Source organism: Barbatula barbatula, assembly GCF_947034865.1.
Source record: "Barbatula barbatula genome assembly, chromosome: 13".
Classification (NCBI taxonomy): Eukaryota; Metazoa; Chordata; class Actinopteri; order Cypriniformes; family Nemacheilidae; genus Barbatula; species Barbatula barbatula.
This window is the reverse complement of record NC_136776.1, coordinates 23,251,414-23,266,891: the sequence shown is the minus strand read 5'-3', so window position 1 is coordinate 23,266,891 and position 15,478 is coordinate 23,251,414. Positions and strand designations below refer to the sequence as shown.

The window sequence follows — 15,478 nt, the reverse complement described above, 5'->3', positions numbered from 1 at the left end:
TGAATGAAAGGCACAGCGTTGTTGTTTCTTTGTCCGCCGTGATCTAAATCACTCCAGGACCCATCAGAATATTTAGGCTATTTCCATTAAGTGAGTCTCGATTCTGTAAGAGGTTTAACTTTCTAAACCTCTTTGACCAAAGAAAAGAATACACTCAACAATACAGTACAAAGCTTCTATATCAAATATAACCGTATCAGTTTCATGTTTTTGATAAAATACTTTATATTATCCCAGTCATTGAGATGATGAGGACACACGCATGAATAGAGCCGGAACTTGTATCAGAAAAGCAATCCATTTCGTGTAACGTTGGCTTTATAAAAAGAAACGTACACCGAAACCTCTGAAAAGAGTAATTTTAGATAGATGGTCATGAAAGGAACTCTTTATGACAGAGAACAAAAGGTCTCCATTCTATGTTTTTAATACTCGAACCGTTTTCTCTTATTTATATGACTATATATACAGTACACACGCATCCATTTATACGATTACAGGAACTTGGTTCACGTTCTTCTCGTTTCATGCGGTTTCTGTATTCTTGGTTAAAGACGACGTTAACGGATGACGTGTCATGTTTAATTCAGCCGTGTTTCTCGTGATGAATTGATGTTGGGCTGTGTTTTCTGCCGGATGGTAATTATCAGCTGATGTCTCTCAGCGTGAGATGATCTCACAGTCCGCGCTAGAGTCGCTTTCTCTTTCATGATGTCGCTGGCGGGTGCTGTAGGAGCTTCAGTCACTGTTCAGCATGTGGGCGGGAAACCAAGAGACTCGTGCGTAGACTGTCACTTCTCGTGAGCTTAAACCGTGACAAAACACATTGATAATCCCTTTTCAGGGCTGTTTATACGTTCTTTCAGCCAAATTCGCATTTTGGGTACTTTTATCAGAGGTTTCTGATTAAACACGATGTGCACAGCAGTTTGGGTAAGTTCTCGGCACTTTCTCTTTATTGTTGTGAAACTTGGCACGTATTGGATTCGACACTGATGAGATGTCAGATGTTCGTCCTCAAAGTCTCCAGTGCAATACAGTTCAGACAGTCACATCTCCTCCATTATTGTGATCATTAAACACGGTAATGACGCAGAGCGACAGAAAAGGTGTAAGAAACTTCTTCCTGTCAGCACTGTCCTCTTATTTACAGATTTAATGGAATCCGTTGTGAGGTTTCATCCTTGCCAGACTTAAAAAAACACATTATTAAAGGTAAATGGGGTGTGACGGGCGGGCATCATGACCGCTTTACCTTCCTGACTAATAAGCTTCAGAATATGTCCACTTACAGACTGAGACGGAGAGAGAGGATGTGCAATTACCGGACTACATGAAGCACTTAAAACACTGTGAGGTGTTTGTACTTCGTTTCAGTGTAAAGGTCATAATAACAGTGTGTGAACGTGTGCTGACGACACACGTTTCATTATAGTCACACACAAGAGCTCATTAACAAAGTATCTATTTAAAAATGAATGTTAAATATAATGTCTAATGTTGACATTAATACATGACGCGGTGTTGTTCTTAATCGTAAACCATAGTAAAGTCATTCAAACAAAACACAAGTGAGAGTTTAAGGATGACGTTGTGACCCAAAATAACTCATTTTTGAGCTTCACGTTATTAGATGAGTGAAGGACAGCAGAGGGATGAGCTCGCGCGCAGATGAGGAGAGCAGAGCGCGCATGGGTACCAGAAGGATGCGCGCACTCGCCAGTGAATCTCTTCCCCAGCACGTGAGAAGACGCAACTTTCTGAAGCGCGCAACAGATTCCCTTGAATGATACGGGACCGGGAAATGACGCGTCACGCAAAACCTTGCGTTTGGGACATCGCCTGAGAGGACACGCGCGACAGCTACATTTCAGTCAGTTTCCACGAACCCGCACCCACAGGAGGACACTCGCGCGATGCTTATTCACCCCCGCGCGCGTTAACGGGCGTCCTCGAGACCTAACGCGGTGTCCGACGCGCTCCAAAATGTGCGCGCCGAAAGCGACCCAGCGCGCGGAGGGTTCGTTAAAAGAAGCGGGAAAGCTCTTTTTGAAACACACGACGTTTCACGGACTCAGGCACGTCTTCCTCGTGGGCTCGTACCCGCGCAGGGTCGCGTGGCTTCTGGCGTTTCTCACGGCGTTGGCGCTTCTCTTCACCTGGTCCTCGAACCGGGTCCGGTACCTGCTCTCATCGCCGGTGTACACGAAAGCGCACATGGTTTACGCCAAGCGCCTCGTGTTCCCCGCCGTCACCATCTGCAACCAGAACATCGTGCTGCCGCGACGCATGCAGAAGCCGGACATCTTCAGCGCGGGCACGTGGCTCGGGATCCTCGGGAAGAACCGGCAGGTGGCCGCCGGTGTCCGGGAGGCGCTCGCGGGGAGCGGGAACGCGTCGCTGTGGTCGCCCTTATCGCGCGTGCTGGACTTTAACCACTTTCTGCCCCCTCCACGCGACTCGCAGCCTTCCATGAGGCAGTTATTGGACCGTCTGGGGCATCAGCTGGAGGAGATGCTGCTTTACTGCCGCTTTCAGGGCAAGATGTGCGGACCGCGCAACTTCAGCACCGTAAGTGTGTGGACAGCGACGCGTCGGTCAGGGTTCGAGTTCTTCATGACGATTAACCGGCTTGTGTTCTAGTCTAATTTTTAGTAAAGCAAAAGCTAAATCACGATTCATTTGGGTGAGAGTTCCTTTTATTAATAGAGGATTGCTAGTGGCCTATTGTGTTCGCAACACAGAGGTCATTGGTTTGAGTCTTGATTAATTATTTATTTTAATTATGCTTTCCCTACGAAAGAAAAATCACAAAATAGTTCGTTAACGTCTCCATTATTTCACTTTGACAGGATAATATACATTAACAATGAAAGTAGGTACACTCTTAAAAATGAAGGTGCTTGAACGGTTCTTCACAGCGATGCCATAGAAGAACCATTTTTGGTTCCACACAGAACCGGTTAAAGGTTCTTTAAATAACCATTTCTTTATAATCTGAAGAACCTTCCACCCCAACAACATTTTGTGAAGGTTCTTCAGATGTTAAGGGATCTTTATGCAACCAAGAGGCATCAAAGAACCTTTAAAATGATTTTTTTGAAGTGTGTCTTCAACTACTTTTCTTGAAGTGGCCAGATTCCAAAAGTATTAATAGGACGCTGGGCAGTTTTTACCATATCCTCATTTCATCTGTTGTTTATAGCATTTGTTGCTGTTACTTATGGGTCATATATTAAAACATGCACACAAATATTGCATCCAGTATTTGTGCCGTTTCATGATATTTAATTAAAAGGGACATTGTCATTTTATATTTCTTAATACGTTCGTTTACCCCAAAAATAAAGAAGTTATTTGTAGAATTATTAAAAGTCAAAAATGTTCAAACATTCAGCTCAAAAGTAATCCCCGCACCTTGTGATGTTAAACTGGCGTCTAATGAAGCGAATCAATTGGTCTGTGCAAGAAACTGAACGCTATTATTGCATCTTTCTGTGAATTTGAATCACGTTCATGTGCCCCACGCACTTATAACTGCTGATCCTTTGAAGTGCATGTTCTGGAGGAGGATGAACAGCTGTTTTCGTTAATATACAGTAGAAAATACAACATAGTCTTTCAGTTCACATGGTGTAGTACCCTTGCAGTTACTTTCAAGGGAACAAGTCGTGTTTTGTAACGTAACATATGGCATGCTCAAACCGACTGTCTGTGGCTGCCTATTATAATGTTGTAAATAACATTAAGAGTCATGGACAGACAGACAGACGTCAATCGTTAGAGCCTCTGGGATTACTTTTGTATTGAATGAAGCAGCGTTTTGGACTGTGGCGTCTCAGGACGTGGATCTCTTCAAGCACACAGTTCGTAAAGTCTCTCCACTTATTTGAAATGATAAGGCGGGCCAGGTAAAGATGATTGGCGGTTGACTATCCCTGGTTCCTTGGGGACTCTAGTTCAGTGGATATCAGCTGGCGGGTCCCAGCTGACTTCCAAGGGGAACTCAACATGACTGATCATTTAAAATTAGACCAAATGAGCATTGAAACACACCTTAAAACAACTTTTGGTCCACTTTTACATAGTTGAGTTTTTGTGAGTGGAAGGGGGCCTTGGAATATTCCTCGGAGTCAAAAAGGTTGAGAACCGCATTCTGTTGGTTGTTGGTAAGGCCGTTTCATTCATGTCATTACATTTGTCATGCAGTAAACAAAATAAGGTGTCATGTTGATGTGACTTCATGGATATCAATCATGATATATTGTGTCCCGAGCCCAATTGCAGTCTCCTTGCGTCCGGGCCTCGTGTTCAGTCATTTGGCTCGGTGCTTAATGCACGCGGTGATCTGTCATCTTAAGAGTGCAGTGCCTTTTAATATATGTGTTTTTTATTCTGTGATTTCATTGCTGGTGGCACTGAGGGGAAATGTGTTTTTCTTTCTCTGTTCTGTTTGTATGTGATGGAAACAGCGTGTGTGTGTTTTTACTCTCAGCACTGAAGCGTCAGTGGAGCTTGAAGAAGTCTTTATTTATCTGCCTCCCGGCTCTCCGACTCTCTGCTTTTCTTCAGTCTCTAGCAGGAGATTCATTTTCATGAGCTGCGCTTCAGCCAGCGATGGGACGCGTGTGGAGTTAACTGCAGTCTGAGATATCTGCGTCTTGAGTCGTGTGCATGTGAATCATTTCACAAGTAGCTCATTGTGATGGTTGATGGAGTCGGTGAGATGTTACGGGAGATGAAGCGTTGTGTTGCAGCATCACACATGTGGTGAAAACATGTCGTGAGTTCTTTTGCACGCTGATAGTGCAGACAGTTCGGTACAAATTCATGCGGGAATCACCTGTTACCCGGAGCTAACTGATAGGTTTAGGGGGGCTGAGATGACAGGGTAGCTGAAGCCCACCTTAAAAATGATCTAGATCCGCCCATGGCGAGAGAAACGTCTTTGGTAGGTGGGAGTGAATGATTTAGTTTGCTGAACTATAAGGTCATGTGACCAAACAGCTTGATGTTTAACCATCATTAAACTAGAACTACGTAGATTTAATACACAAACATCCACTGCCCTGCTGCTGCTTGTGTGTGTGTATATTTGTGTACATAAATGTGTGTGTGTGTGTGTACTTTTTTGTTTGTGTGTACACAAATACATTTTATTTTTGACCAACATTTATAGATCATATATGACAGGCAAGCCTTAAATGATAATACTCTTTCAAAAAGTATTCTTTTTTGTGTATTTCTGTGTTTGTGCACTTGTTTAAATGTGTGTTAATTTGTGTATATGCGTGTATTTTGTATGTGTGTGTACTTGTATGTTTGTTTGTGTGTTCATTTCGCTGGATGTGGGTATACAATAGGTGTATATGTGTGTACTTTAAATGTGTGTGTGTCCTTGTTTAAATGTGTGTACTTAAAAGTGTGTGTGTGTATTTCTGTATATGTGTGTACTTGTTTAATTGTGTACACGTTTGTGTGTATATGTGTGTGTGTGTACTTGTTTAAATGTGTGTATTTGTATATTATTAGTGTATAAATGTACAGTAATTTGTGTGTGTTTATGTATGTGTACAACTGTGTGCATGAGTTTTTTATTGTATTTAGATTTAAATATATGAATTATTGTGTTATCCTTCTGTTCTTTTACTTGAAGGTTTATTTACGTTGGTTTTTAGTACCATTCTTATGTTTGATTCGATCACGTGAGCGTTCCCAGATCTCACTGCAGAACTGGATCATATTGATAATCGATGAGGATCTTACTGGTCCTGAGGCTGAAGACCCACCAGAGACCCCTGACAGATAAATCTTGACCCTCTTTAGCACAAATGGTGCTCTTAAATTGACTGTATTTCCTCATCACAGAGTCTGCTGTCGATGTGGCTGACCGACAGCCAATAGAGGAAGAGTTATTGATTTCTGAGGCACATCCTGTGACCGTCATTGTGCCGCTATTGATCCCTGTCACACCGGGACCACCGCACTTCATCACTTCAGACAGAAACAACATCTGACTTCATTCACTAACTTTATACAGATGATTTGCATATTTTAAGATAAAATCAGAATCGAATGAGAGTGTAATTGATAAAAATGTCAAATGAATTTGAGTTCACATTGAGATCTTCAATAATATTGACTTTTGATTGCAGACTTGACAAATCTGAGCTCAGTTTGACAAATTGTTGACATCTCTTCTGAAACTCTAATGACAGACACATTTGTAAGATTTCTGACTCTTTTCTCTCAGGATAGACGTAAGTTTCCATTTGTTCTCCAAACTGAAGAGTGAGTTATGAAGCTCATCCGTCACGGACGCTTCTCGATCGAACCCCTGTGACAGTTTAACAAACAGCTTGGGTCTGAGCCGAGTTTGTGTTTGTACCCGGACGGCCCTCAGTGAGTCGCTGTTCAGATCTCAGTGAATTATTCGTTTCAGAAGGGCCATCTGTCATGGTCTTGATCTTGATGGGTACCGATGGGTATATCAGTCACGCTCGGTAGACACTATAGTCAAACTCCCGACACGTTAAAGCAGAAGATAACAATGACGTGTCGCCTTTATTTCTGTCTCTGATGTAAATGTAATCCATGAGTTGCTCCAGGTTAAAATACTAAAAGCACAACTCTAGCATATTGCAAGTCACGACTGAATTTACATCTTCCCGTCTATAAGAGCATTGGTTCAGTTCTTAAGTAGATGTGATCATGATTTGCATGGAGAACGAGTTGACACGATTCTCTATGATCAGAAGTAAAAACTGATGAAGACCCGCTGGGACTTGAAAGAGCTTTTACACTTGCCTCCCTCATAAACTTTTCAAGTGGCTTCATTTGTCATTAAGTGCCACTACAAAAAGGCAAAATGAATAACGAATTATTGGTCGAGCTTCTCCTGCTGGAGATGTTTCTGTAGCTCGTCGTGACTTGAGTTGTCTTCGAATACATTTCTGCTGTTTCCTTAGACAAGAATCGAGCATTGAAGTGTATTTCACAATTGACACACATCATTCAGACCCAGAGGAGATGTTCATGCTCAGAACTTTCTCCATTCTTTGTTCTCCGTGTATTCTCATTAATGTCTAAGAGAAACATTTGAGATATCATCTGTTTTTTCTCATGAGAAGGTAAACGATGATGTACTTCCATAGCCTACATGAAAATAACAGAATATATTCACACGCATACGGTGTGTCCCCGACGGTTTGTGAAGGGTTTTATAAATGTTTGTTTAAAGGTTTGTTCTTTCACCGTGAGCGTGCACAATGGTTTAATGTCCTCGTTCATTGTGAGATACTCATGAAGTCTCTACAGCTCTTCTGCTTCAGTCGACTCTCCTGCGACACAAGGTCAACCGAACCTGAACCGAACGCTTTCTCATTCATCTGTTACCATAGCTACTCGCTCACGTCTTGGCAACAACCTTGCTTCTGTTTGCTGGATGTTTTACATGTTGTCATCTCATCAGGAGCAGATGTCTGTTCAGAGGATTTCGTGGTGCTGAATATATTGTAGCTCAATATGTTCAGCCTTCTGACCGGACTCAACATATAGCTCAACATTTATGGATTTTTACTTGAAATGTTTTCAATTAGCTTTTCAATTATACAAATCCTTCATCATTAAACAGTAAGATATATCTGCATTGAATGGATACCTGAAATAAGGATCTTACATTCAAATGATGGTGTTCTTTTATCATTTTGTCTTCGGTTTTTAAGTTTTCATATGCAATATTTTTATTAATTTAATTTCTTAAAGTAATTATTTCGTTTATGTGTGTTTTATAAGTAATCCTGTAAATAAAGTTTTTTGATAAATAATTATGTTATAAAGCGGTATATTATGGATATATAAATATGTATATATAGAAAAAGATATATAGAAAAAACAATTATTATTTTATATAAGTATGTTTTATAAATATTTTTTAATATAAGTTTCTATAAGTAATTGTTTAAATTAAGTAATTCTGTGATAAAAGCAGGTTTTTGTATCATAATTTTAAAAATATATATTTTGTGAGCATGTGTGTTTTATTAAATAATATTTTTGATATATAAATACTTAATATGAAGAATAAATATAATTTAATATTGTTTTATTGGTAATTCTTTAATTCGTCTTTAAAGTTACAAAAAGTAATTATTGTATATAATTATGTTTAATATTAATATTTCTTTATAAATCTTAAATTTTATAAATAATTACTTGAATTATTTATTTCTTATTCTAAGACTTAATAAATAACTATTTATTATTTAATTTAGTTTTTACAAGTAATAATTTATTCATACTATATTAATAGTTATTTGTAATTCTTTTGCAATACTGTTTTTAATGTGTTTATGTAACACGCTGCTCTTATTGGCTGTTTGTTGACATATTTAACATGCGCAGAAGTGTTTGTTGACATTAAGTCATGTACAGATATATGTCAAACCCAACAGACGTATCATGTGTAAATGTATTTCACTCGTCTGTCTGTTTTTACATCACCAATTGTCACAGATATCTTCCAGAGAAATGAGTTTTTCCAGAAATCTGTGAGACGTGTCTGCTATCCGTAAGCTTTGATTCTCTGGAGATCGGCTGTTTTCTTATCGCCTTACAAATACAGTGAAGACGTGTCCCGTTTCATTTCCTCCGGTCTGAAGTTTCTCATTTGTCTGTGATGGTAATCGTGTTCAGGAGCGGCGGTGCAGATCTCTCTCCTGCTGTCTGTGATCTGATTTCACCTCCATTAGATCAGATTCAATTAACGTGCTCTTATTCATCAAACCCTTGAAAAACAAGATTTCATTCAGAATCATTTTCATGTAATGTCTCATGCCAGAGCTCTGTGTCCAAAAGAGATAACCAAAATAACTCTTTGTTTGCGATCTATAAACAGATTTGATTTTTCAGCTGTTGGACTGAGAATGCAAAGCTGTATCGAACTCAAACTCTCTGTTCTTGTTTTGACAGATCTTCACTCGCTATGGAAAGTGCTACACATTTAACTCCGGTCAGGACGGCCGGGATCTGTTGATCACCATGAAGGGCGGGATGGGGAACGGCCTGGAGCTGATGCTGGACATCCAACAGGACGAGTACCTGCCCGTGTGGGGCGAGACAGGTGAGTCTCTCTAACCTCTCCATCAAAAACTTGATGGCACACAATGGAAAAACAATGAAGTCGGTGTCTCAAACTGTGCTCATTTTGGCAAGATACTAAAACCTTTAAGATTTCAGTATTTCTAATCTTTAGTTACGAGATTAAAAAAACCTCAAAGATGTATCTGGAGGTTAAATTGGGTTGAGCGATGGAAAAACAAGCACCGATGGTTCTCCTCAGGCATACTGCGAGGTCCATTTCCTCCTGCGTAATTAAACCGAGCGCTTAAAAGACCAGCTGAGATCTTCACACATTACATCTGTGCTTTTACTTTCCTGCCGAGACCATTCTCGAGAGAGATGTGATGAAATGATTCCGTCCGTCTGCGCACATTTACATAAACCCTCAGGACGTAAGCTGCTTATGAGTTCAGTTTAATGTCGATCTCTGGTTGATAAATCGGCTTTTATTCAACAGGTTAAACTGACGTCACTGAGAGTGAGATATTAACATTTATTATGATGCAAAGCTCTCCGCCGGGACGGATTAAATGCAAATCCAGATAAACCCAACATGACGCTCTTACGAGCTTCAACACGCATAACATGCTCAAATGTTGTGTTTATTTACCTTTATTCCTTTACTTTTCAGTAATGATTTAAATAAAGATGTGAAATATTTCTTTACATTCCACCCTTTTCAGTAAATGCAGTACAGGGCCAAACAAAATTACAATATTCCATCCAAGATTTCACACCGGATTCATATAAACACACAAACTGATGCAAGAGCGCTGTAAACAAGATCAGCAGTCACGGCCGGCCGGCTGTTGTGAAGGTCGAGATGCACACACTGACCTTTCCTGTAAAGTTCAATTAGTTGTGAGATTCAGACAGATAGATGAGCGCATCACGTGATGTCACAGGTCTGTAATTGAACAGGTGACCCCGGCACATTTCAACAGCCGCTGTGTTTTCCTGGAGAGATGTGCAGGGGATGTGTTAAGCGCTGTCTGCTTCACAGGTGTATGTGCTTGGAATAGTGGTCAGTAAATTAGAGACACACCGATATAAGAATGATGAACATTTTTCTTTTTATAAATAATAGGTTTGTTATTTTTACCCAATGGTAAGTCTACATTTCTGTGTGCATGTGTTAGAAACACACGAAGACACCTCGAGAATTTATTCCTGTCATTCTTACAAATTGAAATCGGGTCACAGCGCAGTTTGTCATGAAGTGCTTTGAATCCTCAGACTGTTGGCGAGATGATGATGATGAATGATGCTGTCAAACTGTGACCTCAATCTTTCTCAGGACCGGATGATGATCTGCTCATAAATTCGTTCAGCGGGTTTATTTCTGTCCTCATTGTGTCTTTGTTCAACCACAGATAAAACTTTCAACTGAATCCTTGTTCTGTGGAACACAAAGAAGATATTTTGAGAAACGTCTCTGTGGTTTGGTTTTCATACAATGGAAGTCAATGAGGTTCAGTGTTGTTTTTCAATACATCTTCTTTGGTGTTCTGCAGAAGAGAGAAGCTCAAACAGGTTTTGGGGTTTTGTTGGGCTCTGTTGAGAGTCGAGCGGGCGGTGGATGAGTGTCGGCGTCTGGCAGCGTGTCAGGACAGTAATGATGTCAAACACAGACGGAAATCTGTGCTAATGCACTCCAGCGTGTTTGCTCAGTCATCCAGAAAGAGAGAAAGAGCTTCAGGATTTCAGCCGCTTCTCTCTGTCTGATGTCAAATATTACACATCTATTCAACAGTTTCAGACTCTGAACGTTTTAACTTTTAAGTGGAAAGGACTCATGCACTCTTAAAAAAAGATGGCGTCGCTGTGAAAAACCTTTTAAGCACCTTTATTTTTAAGAGTGTGATGACCTGAGTTGTATTCAGAGAACAGAATATCATTTGAAGGAAACCCGGTGTATAGAGAGATGTATGACTTAATGCGTTGTAATAGCCTTATAGAGTGTTCACGGCTAGCTTGTGTCAAGGGACATACCGACACCTACTGTCCCTGTGTGTTTATATATTTGATCTTACGCTGTTACGAAAGAGAACAGGTTTAGTTTGCAACCATTTGACATCACGGATTTTGACCTACGAGTAAAAATCTTTTTTCAAAGTTTATGAATACTGTGACAGTTACACTGTTTTTTTATTTCACATTTATAAAGTCAATGACATTGTTCATATATTAAGCCTCATCGCTCACATGGCTCTATACCCAAGGATCCTTTTAAACCATAGCGACCTGTAATGAGCATCCGTGTGTTTTTGTCTGTGCAGACGAGACGTCGTTCGAGGCCGGGATTAAAGTTCAGCTCCACACGCAGGACGAGCCGCCCTTCATCGATCAGCTGGGATTCGGTGTGGCTCCGGGATTCCAGACGTTTGTGTCCTGCCAGGAACAGAGGGTACACACCCAACCAGAGACTGCATCCAAAACAAGAAATAAATGACCATATATGATGCAATATTCTCACTATTGTCATGTAGAATAAATAAGATATTCGGTAAAATTGTAAAGTATGAACTACATACACTGTACGTACATTATAACAAATATTTTGGAAATGCGGTAAAAAACTTGCAGATTTACAAGAAAACAGTTTAAACAGAAACTTAAAGTAGAAGTACAATATATGTCTTGGCATATAGACCTTTTTTTATTAAGGACTAAAATAACAGACTGTGCTCATTTGTAAAAGTCAAACTGTGAGCCAAAACAAGAATTTCTCATTAACGAGAATAATGAGTCTTATAGAAAAAACTATATGCAAGAATTCTTAATAGTCCTTTATTAAACAATATGTCATATTTTGGTTCAGAAATGAGCTAAAATATGATCTAAATATGTTTTTGAGAAACCAAAAGTCAAGTGAGCTGTCTGCATGCGCAGTATTTTAAGGTTGCCTATGTAGGCAGCTCATCGGATACTAAAGAAACTTTTTCTCTCGTCATTTCCTCTCTTGTCGTATGAAACCCACGTGACTTTAAAGTTGAAATATTTATTCAACATTTATATTGAGTGATGGATGAGAGAATGTTGCTCTGGTTAGATTTCACACTGTGGATCTGATATCATGACAAAGCTAATGTTTTTTGGTGAAGTGATTCTGAAGCGGCTGTATTTCTTTAAGGGTTATTACAGTGTATCAGTGGCATTGTGGGATACATTGCAAGTCACAGTTGACATTTATATAAGGTGTTATGTTATATGTGTGTGTGATGCTGATAGTGACGTTTCTTTAGCTCTTGTAAGACTACATCTAAAGACGAGAGAATTCTTTGATTCTCCAAATTCATCCACAGCACACACACACACACATGAATTGATGCATGAGAGAAAGTGAACTACATCACTGTTTATTTACTGTGTGTGTTTGTGTTGTAGTTGACGTTTCTCCCTCCGCCGTGGGGCGACTGTAAATCAACAGCTATGGATTCAGATTTCTTCAGCTCGTACAGCATCACAGCCTGCCGCATTGACTGCGAGACGCGTTATCTGGTGGAGAACTGCAACTGCCGCATGGTGCACATGCCCGGTACACACACACTCACATCACAGTTATAATCTCTAATGTGAGCTGCTTCTGGGCTTTTGTGTCTCTCATGAGATTTTTCTTCTGTGCTTTGAAATGTTCTTGATGATTTAACATGGCTTTGAGGTGGCTTTTTAGAGATGGCTTTGTGGACATAGTAATAAAAGTCTTGAACATATTTCTTTTATTTAATATGTTTGTAGGGATGTAACGGTTCACCGGGAGCTGCTGATAATCACGTATAAAATGTGACAATTCAAGTCGGTTGATATTTGCTGATATTTCCACAAAATGAAAAAACTTAAAAAAATCCAAGTTAGAAAAAGCACAGACAAAGTCTAAGGGCCCTATTTTCACGATCTAATCGCATGGTTTAAAGCACACGGCGCAGGTGCGCTCAGGACGTGTCTGAATCCAGTTTTGCTAGTTTAATGGCTGGAAAACGGTCGGCGCGCCCGGGCGCATGGTCTAAACGGGTTGTCCGGATTCTCTTTATGAGTAATGGGTGTTGTTTGGGCGTAACATGCAATAAACCAATCAGAGTATCATCTTCCATTCCCTTTAAGAGTCAGTTGCGCTGGCGCCATGGCGGATTTGCTTTTTCCACCGCGGAATTGGGAAGAGCAGACGCTTCTCCAGAAAGGAAACAGGTCTGCTCACGGAGGAGGTTAAAGCGCAAAAGCAGACAATCTTTAGGACAAGCTGGATTTTTATCTTCATGTCCACAATAATAATCCCTTTTTAATAAATATTTGTCATTATTGTGTGCTTCTGCGCGTCCCTCTGTTTGTAGTAAGCAGAATGTACGAGCGCTGCGCACCCGCCTATAGGAGCATTAAATAATACTCTCTTTAAATAACTAAACAAATATTGCGCCATTGACTTTTAGAGCAGGTTTGAGTCGGTCTATTGTGCAGAATTTTCACTTCCTCAAAATAGCAACGCACCAACAATGTGCCAATGTGTCATGAATCATATTGCATCATGAGCAACACGAGTATAAGACGCACATTTACATTTACATTGTCTTTTACCAGATGCTTTTATCCAAAGCGACTTACAAATCATGTAACAATGGAAGCAATTGGAACAACATAGGCAACAAAAAGCATAAGTGCAATAGAACTGGTCTTATATAGCCCACCACAGTATACAAAGCTACGTTTTATTAGTAAAAAGACATTTGTTGTTCAATGAAATAATAGGCTTAAATACCTTTATTGGCATGACAAACGTCAATTATGCATTGCCAAAGCATTTACACGACATAGAAAATGAATTACAACCATCTCTCTCTCTCTCTCTCTCTCTCATTCGATTGAATTTAATGTTAGTTTTTTATTAGCAGGGTTGTGTTTAGTTATTGTCAATAACAACAAACTGTAATGTGCTATTGAAGTCAAATAAAATATAAACAAAATAATATAAATATAATAAAATATTTCAATATAAAATTGAATTGTAACATTATAAACTGCAATAAGAGTAAATAGTGTATGTGTAGATGAATACAGTGCTGAATGACTTTAAAGAGCTAGTCTGTTGTTTATAAGGAGGTTGAGAGCAGCGTGATGGACATACACATGGTTTAATTACCGGACAGACGCTGTCCGTTCTCTCTCACTAATGCACAGAACATTGTGTTCCTCTCTCTCTCTCTCTCTCTCGCTCGCTCACGCATTCTGTTTTACATACCGGATCTTCTCTTCATGAGTGAATCTGCAACATGTGGATAAAAGTGTAGCAATGAGAGTTGTGGCCTCGTGGCATTATTGTCATGATAATGAAGCTCATTTCTCATTACAGTAATGAGATTTTTGAGGACCCTTTTACGTCCGAGGTTGTTTGGTTTACTTGAATCTCATTAGTGTAATGCAATAAAAATCCTCTCGTCCAGACACAATGTCATGTTAAATGAATACGTCAGTCCAAATCACGTAACAATGCTAACAGTTATTGTAATCCATTACAGTAATGAGACTGACGGTTAATGCTAATGTACATCACAATATGACAAGTTCAAGCTAAACATCTGACCGGTCATGAGAATTGGGAAATTGCGTTATGAATAATAATAGCGATCGTGATGAAAACAGTGTCAATTGAGAAAGAACGCCTCATTTTTATTTTGAAATAACGTTTGAAGTGATGTCACTGAGATGTATTTCTGTTTCTCTGTTCAGGAGACGCTCCGTACTGCACACCGGAGCAGTATAAAGAGTGCGCCGATCCGGCTCTAGGTGAGAGAAAACTCCCATCATTCCTCTCCATCTCATCCGCTTCTCATTCCACACGACTGAACCTCAGGTCATGATGGGACAGCTCGATTTATGACCCCTCGGAACATTTCATCATCATCTGCTCCACCTCACTGTTCATTTCATTTCCTCACACATCCAGCGGACGGTTTTCAGCAGAAAGGGTCCTTTTACCCAAAGCCTTGTTTACGTTATGAACGATAAACGTTGCGAAATCTATATTAGCATCCACACCAATGAATTATAATGCTAAAACGAAATGCATTTTTATTGGCTGGACTGTGCCGTTCTCTTCAATTCAGACCGTTTTTCAAATGTTGTCTTTGGTGGTGTGTAGATTTTCTGGTGGAGAGAGACAACACGTACTGCGTGTGCGAAACGCCCTGTAACACCACACGCTTCAGTAAAGAGCTTTCTTTCGTCAAGATCCCCAGCAAAGCCTCGGCTAAATATCTGGCCAAGAAGTACAACAAAACCGAGCAGTACATCGCGTGAGTATCAGACTCAATGTTTGTCTGTTCACTTTTGTCACTAAATGTGATCCTGGACCACAAAACCAGTCACA

At 40.0% G+C, this 15,478-nt stretch overlaps 2 protein-coding genes across 5 annotated transcripts in view; both read left to right on the top strand.

Annotated features, from left to right (window-relative positions):
• LOC306902470 (acid-sensing ion channel 1B) overlaps positions 1-15,478 on the top strand; it is a gene marked incomplete at its 5' end in the record, with an annotated part of 145,709 nt that overhangs the window by 123,588 nt on the left and 6,643 nt on the right. For all 4 annotated transcript variants that reach the window (XM_079471066.1, XM_079471064.1, XM_079471067.1 and 1 more), the window contains 5 exons: positions 8,971-9,121; positions 11,400-11,527; positions 12,508-12,658; positions 14,839-14,895; positions 15,251-15,404. In XM_079471066.1, the coding sequence (XP_079327192.1) occupies positions 8,971-9,121; positions 11,400-11,527; positions 12,508-12,658; positions 14,839-14,895; positions 15,251-15,404 (641 nt within the window). The remainder of the gene's footprint in view (positions 1-8,970; positions 9,122-11,399; positions 11,528-12,507; positions 12,659-14,838; positions 14,896-15,250; positions 15,405-15,478) is intronic.
• On the top strand, positions 1,987-2,643 carry LOC306902446 (acid-sensing ion channel 2-like; the record flags this gene model as incomplete). Its single annotated transcript, XM_079471006.1, has 1 exon — positions 1,987-2,643. One exon carries the CDS (start codon positions 1,987-1,989, stop codon positions 2,641-2,643), a length of 657 nt encoding a protein of 218 aa, XP_079327132.1.